Source organism: Monoraphidium neglectum (assembly GCF_000611645.1).
Source record: "Monoraphidium neglectum strain SAG 48.87 unplaced genomic scaffold scaffold01845, whole genome shotgun sequence".
Taxonomy (NCBI): domain Eukaryota; kingdom Viridiplantae; phylum Chlorophyta; class Chlorophyceae; order Sphaeropleales; family Selenastraceae; genus Monoraphidium; species Monoraphidium neglectum.
The window spans coordinates 1-5,855 of NW_014011783.1; the positions used below are offsets into that span (position 1 = coordinate 1).

The window sequence follows — 5,855 nt, forward strand, 5'->3', positions numbered from 1 at the left end:
CCCTACCTCCCACCGCCCTCATCGCACCCCTTCCTACCCCTGCACCGCCCACCCTGCGCATTGCCGGTCAACCCACAGGGCTGTGCTGGCCGCGTGCCGCTCCAAGGGCCTGCTGGTCATCCACACGCGGGAGGGCCACCGCCCCGAGCTGCAGGACCTGCCACCAAACAAGCTCTGGCGCTCCAAGCAGATCGGTGCGCCCGCCGGCCCCGCACGCCCGCGCCCGAGACGCCCGCCGCCGACGCCGCGGCAGGCGGTCGCCGCAGTAGCGGCCGCGGCGGCCGCCTGCTGCAGCTGCTGGTGCTGGTGCACGTGCGAGCGCTTTCGGCTCGTGGCGAGGGGAGAGTTGGTGCGCAGCACCTGGCATGCGCACACACATGCTCCGGGGGCCGCCTCAGTTACTAAGCTGAGGGCATCTACGCGCCCTCGCCTCGCCCTGGACCGGCGCGGGCCGCCATTAAGACGCCCGCGAAACCAGGGCGCACACGCCCACCCCGCAGACCGCGACACACACTCTCTCCCTGCCCCCACGTTCGCAGGCGCCGGCATCGGCAGCCCCGGCCCCGCGGGCCGTGTGCTGGTGCGCGGCGAGCCCGGGTGGAACATCATCCATGAGCTGGCGCCCATCCCCGGGGAAGTCATCATTGATAAGCCGGGCAAGGGGTGCTTCTATGCCACAGGTGAGGCGCCCGACACGCCGTCCTGCCACTTTCTTGTTGAAACCCTAGTATCGAATTGTCAACCCCAGCATGCCGCGCGGACGGACTGCCGGACGGCGGGGCCCAGGGGGGGGGTTGGCGGGGGGCGCCGCGGGGTGCGACCCGTGGGGGGCGGCAGGGTGTTGGGCATGGGCGTAGAATGGGCCTAGAATGGGCATGGGCCTAAAACAGATGCTGCGTCTCATCGTCGGGGCGCGAGGGTTGGCTCTCTTCTACTGCGCGCACCCCTTTCTATCATTCCGGGGCTTCCTTGTCCCGTCCAATCCCTAACGCCACCCTCCACCAATCACCCTCCCCCCCTTTGGCGAGCAGACCTGGATTTGATTCTGCGGACAGCCGGCATCACTCACATCATTTTTGCAGGCATCACCACGGTGTGTTTTGTGTGTATTGCGCATGGGTGTTGCAACCGGGGGCGACGGGACAGGCATGGTTTGGTGGTCGCTAGGGTCTGGTTTGGGGGCTTAGTAAAGGGGTGTGGGGCATACGCAAGGACGCACAGCCGATCCTGCAAGTCGGGCGACGACAGCAGCTATGGGGCCCCCAAGTGCTAGATGCATCACTTGTTGCACTCCTGCATTAGCCCCTGCCCAACGGAGCACTCGAGGCCGTCAGGCGTCCAAGGCGACCTCCTAACCCACTTCCAACCCTTTGGCCTGTCCCTTTTCCCATGCACCTCATCACCCTCGTGACAAACCAACTGCAACTCGTTCACCCCTCATGCCCTTTGCTTCAAAACCCACATACACACACACATACACACACACATACACACACACATACACACACATATTGTGCCTGGCTCAGGATGTGTGCGTCCACACCACCATGCGCGACGCCAACGACATGGGCTACGAGTGCCTGCTGCTCAGCGACTGCACGGCCGCCACCGCCGCCGCCAACCACCTGGCCGCCTGCGACATGGTCAAGAAGCAGGTCGGCGCCCTCGCTTGCCTTCGTGCCACTCGTCCTCTTTGAATTCTATACACACGTGTGTGGAAAGCGGGCGGTACTGCGAAGGTGGTGGCGGCTGAAGTGGTAACAGCAGCTGGCCATCTCGAGGTGGCCCAAAATGTTATTGACCAAACTCATCCTTTGCCCTCCCTCGCAACACCATGTAGGGGGGCGTCTTTGGCGCCGTCGCTGACTCGGGCGCGCTCCTCGCCGCCATCGAGAAGCTGCCCGCGCCCGCCGCGCCGCCGGCGCCGCCGCCGGCAGCGGCCTCGCCGATCGCCACCGTGGCGGCGCGGCCCTACCCGTACAGCCTGCCCCTTGCGTCCACCGCCGTCATCATGATCGACTTCCAGAAGGACTTTATGCTGAAGGGCGGCTTTGGGGACACACTCAAGAACGACGTCGGCCTGCTCATGGTGGGTGGGCCTGGAGGTTTGACGGGGCGCAGCCTGCGACGAGATGGATGGCGAAACCCCTTTCTGCCCAAGGACTCGACAACTGTTGAAAATGCAGCAGAATCTGTGTCGAACACACAGTCTGTCGAGCCGCCGCGCTGCCGGTCGTTTTCCATTTCCAGAAGTCATCCCTGGCTTCACACAAGCCTCTTTGACTGCGATAGGTCTGCAAACTCTGCATGCCCCGCGATATCTACCGCGCACTCCCGCTCCTGCTCCCCCTCCCCCGCCTGCCCGCAGGAGTGCGTCCCCGGCGCGCAGCGCCTGCTGGCTGTGGCGCGCGCCGCCAAGCTGCCCATCGTGCATACCCTGGAGGCCCACAAGCCCGACCTGTCTGACCTGCACACCAGCAAGCTGACGCGGGGCAACCTGCCAGAGGAGCTGAGGATCGGGGCGACGGGGGCGATGGGACGGATCCTGGTGGCGGGAGAGGAGGGTGAGCCGGGGCGCGTGCGTCTGCGTGTACCCGTGGGGGTTGGTAACTCTGTGATGGTATGCTAGGTGGGTGCGTGCGGCAAGGGATGAAGTTGCGCGTGAAAGCGTGCATTGAGGATTGTTTGAAGGTGCATGGACACGTGCTGGTGCGCTTGCATTGCTGTATGTGTTCTGGGAGGGAAGGGCGGCATTTGTGTGCATGTTGATTAGCGTGTGTATGTTCACGTCGAAGCTGGCACGCCCTTGAGTTAAGATTTGATTGTCGCCTTGTCGTTGACTCCCCCTCCCCAACACATCCACGCTCAGACTTGCCAGTCAAGAGTACCTGATTGCCAGCAGTCAGCTGTGTCCCCTGCTGCCATTCCCCCGACCCCCTTCCACTCATCCTGCCCCTGTGGCTAGTTTAACTTTTCCGGGCGCCCCTCCCCAGGGCCCTCCACGCCACAAACCCCGCACCTAGCAAGCTACAGCCCCAGCCGCTGCTGCGCCAAACCAACTTGTCCCCTCACCGCTGAAACCCTCTAAAAGGCAACTGGATCATCGACGAGCTCGTGCCCCTGCCCGGAGAGGAGCTGGTGCACAAGCCCGGCAAGGGCGCGTTCTATGCTACAGGGCTGGAGCCCTATCTCAAGAGCAAGGGCATCACGCACCTGCTCTTTGCCGGCGTCACCACCGAGGTGCGGCAGCTGGCGGGGCGCCACGGAGCCCCGGCGCGGATTCTGGCTGTGGCAACCAGCAGCGATGGGGGCTCGCGAGGCGCACCATGGCGCGCGGCGCAGCAGCTTTCCTGCAATGCTGGCCGTCCTTGTTGGCCTCTCAAGAGGCGGCCGCCCCGCTCTGCACTCGCCCAGCAACGCCGTTTCGCGCCCGCCGCCTGCCTCCGGCCCCGCAGGTGTGCGTCCAGACGACGATGCGCGAGGCCAACGACCGCGGCTACGAGTGCCTGCTGGTGACGGACGCGACCGCCTCGTACTTCCCGGCCTTCAAGGACGCGGCCATAGAGATGATCGTGGCGCAGGTGCGAGCCCCCGCTTCTGTGCGACTGAAGCCTGCAGGGTCGGTGTCAGACCCTCCTACGTACGCGGGGAGGGGGAGGACGAGCAAACAGGGATCCAAAGCCTGAGAGGCCGCCGCAAATGACCGCTTGCAACACAGGTGCTGTTCAGAGGGGTTGGCAGACAGGGGGGGAAGCTGGCGAGGCTGCTGAGCGTCCCCTTGCACCCATCCTGCTCTCCCTGCGCCGTCGTCCGCGCCGCAGGGTGGCATTGTTGGGTGGGCGGCGGACTCGGTGGCGTTGGAGGAGGCCCTGAAGCAGGCAGACACCGCTTGAAGGACACGCAACCCGCACGCGACCCGTGTCTCGTAAACCCGCGTCTGTGAGACGCATGGTGCTCCTCGCTTCGCCTGACTGCATCATGTCGCCCATCACCTCCACTGGCCACCTGCAGACTTCCTTCTTCGAGCCGTCAGGCCTTTTCTTTCTTGAAGCTGCACTGATTGCCTCCCACGCCGCGCTGCTTTGCAGCCAACTTGCGCATCCTGCGACGTGCAGCAACCCACAACCACCACCTGTACACACCTCACGCAACTGCTCAGCCTTCCTGCAATTGTGGCCATTATTGCTGCGGGCGGTCATCACACCGTGCATCGTCACTGGGGGCTGCCAGCTCTGCCCTCATTCCCGCTGATATTGCACTGCCTGCTGTTGCCCGGACTGGCGCGCCCCTTGCGTCCTGGTGGGTTCCCAATATGCCACCCGCTTTGAGCGTCTATGTTTCTGCACTCACCGCGCGACAAGAAATAGATGCTGCACGCAATTGTAAAGCGCTGCTGCCACATGGCGCTGCTGTGGGTGTAGGGCGCGGGCGCTCTTACGTTTTGTTCCATAGAGACTGCATAGGCAGAGTTTGTTTGGGTGTGGCCATCACAAACAGACTGGTATGCTCAAGTTGCAGGGGTTGCAATCTGCAGGGGGAGGAGGGCGCAATCATCGGGATGCAATTAGCAGTACAACACCCCGGAACAGTGAAGAGGGGCCTGCACAGGTTGGCGCTTGAATGTTAGCCTGGTGGGGCCCGCAATGGATTGATACGACACATACTGGCAGCCTAGCGGTATGGCAGGCAAGGAAAGGGGTTGCACAAGCCCTCGCACCACAGATGCAGGCGCCGCACGGCCCTCCTGCCTTTGTTGTCGGCAACGGCTCGAGTCCATCGCTCACACACAACATCTCATCGCGATCCGGCTGTTCCTGCGACCAAGCGCGCTCCCGCCCACTCCCGTGGACGCCCAACGCTTCTGCGGGATAACAACCTTTCGTTACAATGGATGCAGCGGCACGTGCCGTTGCACGCCGATCGTTTGCCTAATCACATCTTCAGGTACAGTGGGCTGTTTGCCACAGCTGTGTGATCCACACCTGACACGGGGGTTTTCAGATGACCATGCGCCTGGCAGGATGCCACTTACAAAAATGTCCTAGCAATGGGTCAAGCTACTGCGAGGAGCTTTTCTTGCCCCCCCGTTTGCAGCTGCAAGCAGTGAAGGGCAGGGCCGCCGCCAGGTGCCTTCCTTGAACCCGATGGGTGTACGTCGCGCCGTGCAAAAAGGCCAGCACTTGGAAGTTCCAGAGAGAAGGCCAGATCTCTCATTGTTGTGATGAACACAATGACAACCTGGCACATTCTCACATATGCCCACAGGACGCTGCAGCACCCGCCCTCATTGGCCCCCAAATCTCATCACGGCAGACCGCGCCCGACGCTGACGCTGGCCGCCCATCCCTGAGGCACGAAACCCTCGAGCGAGGCATTGGCCCCTCCGTTTTGTAGTTTTTGTTGTTGTTGGTGGTTGTTATCAGTGGGGCGCTGACAATTCCTGCAGGACGGTGACTTGTGGGGGCTCCAGCATTTGGAGGCCGTCTGCAATGGCCTTGAACTCGCTTGTGGTGCAGAAGGCCTCGAACTGGGCTGGGTCGTCCCAGTCACCCAGGATTGCGATCTGCGGGGGCCAGGGGTGTGCAGGGAGGGGCTTGTTGTCGTGCAATGTTATGGCTCAAGCACATTGTTGCGCATGGGCAAGCACACGCACGCGTGCACATATGCGTGTATGTTTTTGTGTGCGCGCCTGCAAGTGTGTGAGTGTGCGATTGAGAGTGTGTGAGAGAGAGGGGGTGTGTGTTCTCTGTGTGTGTGCACGTGCGTGTGCATGTGTGCGTGTGTGTGCGCACGTGTGTGTGTGTGTGTGTGTGTGTGTGTGTGTGTGTGTGTGTGTGTGTGTGTGTGTGTGTGTA

General features: G+C 62.7%; 2 protein-coding genes across 2 annotated transcripts in view; one reads left to right on the plus strand and one right to left on the minus strand.

Annotated features, from left to right (window-relative positions):
• Positions 1–1,547: 1,547 nt before the first annotated feature.
• MNEG_9175 (isochorismatase hydrolase) lies at positions 1,548–3,893 on the plus strand (the record flags this gene model as incomplete). The annotated part of the gene is made up of 6 exons (XM_014042351.1): positions 1,548–1,655; positions 1,841–2,089; positions 2,369–2,564; positions 3,092–3,240; positions 3,456–3,581; positions 3,822–3,893. 6 exons carry the CDS (start codon positions 1,548–1,550, stop codon positions 3,891–3,893), a joined length of 900 nt encoding a protein of 299 aa, XP_013897805.1.
• A 1,526-nt stretch (positions 3,894–5,419) lies between these two features.
• Positions 5,420–5,855, minus strand: part of MNEG_9176 (hypothetical protein) — a gene marked incomplete at both ends in the record, with an annotated part of 880 nt that continues 444 nt past the window's right edge. Inside the window, one exon of the mRNA XM_014042352.1 lies at positions 5,420–5,563. Coding sequence (XP_013897806.1) covers positions 5,420–5,563 — 144 coding nt within the window. The remainder of the gene's footprint in view (positions 5,564–5,855) is intronic.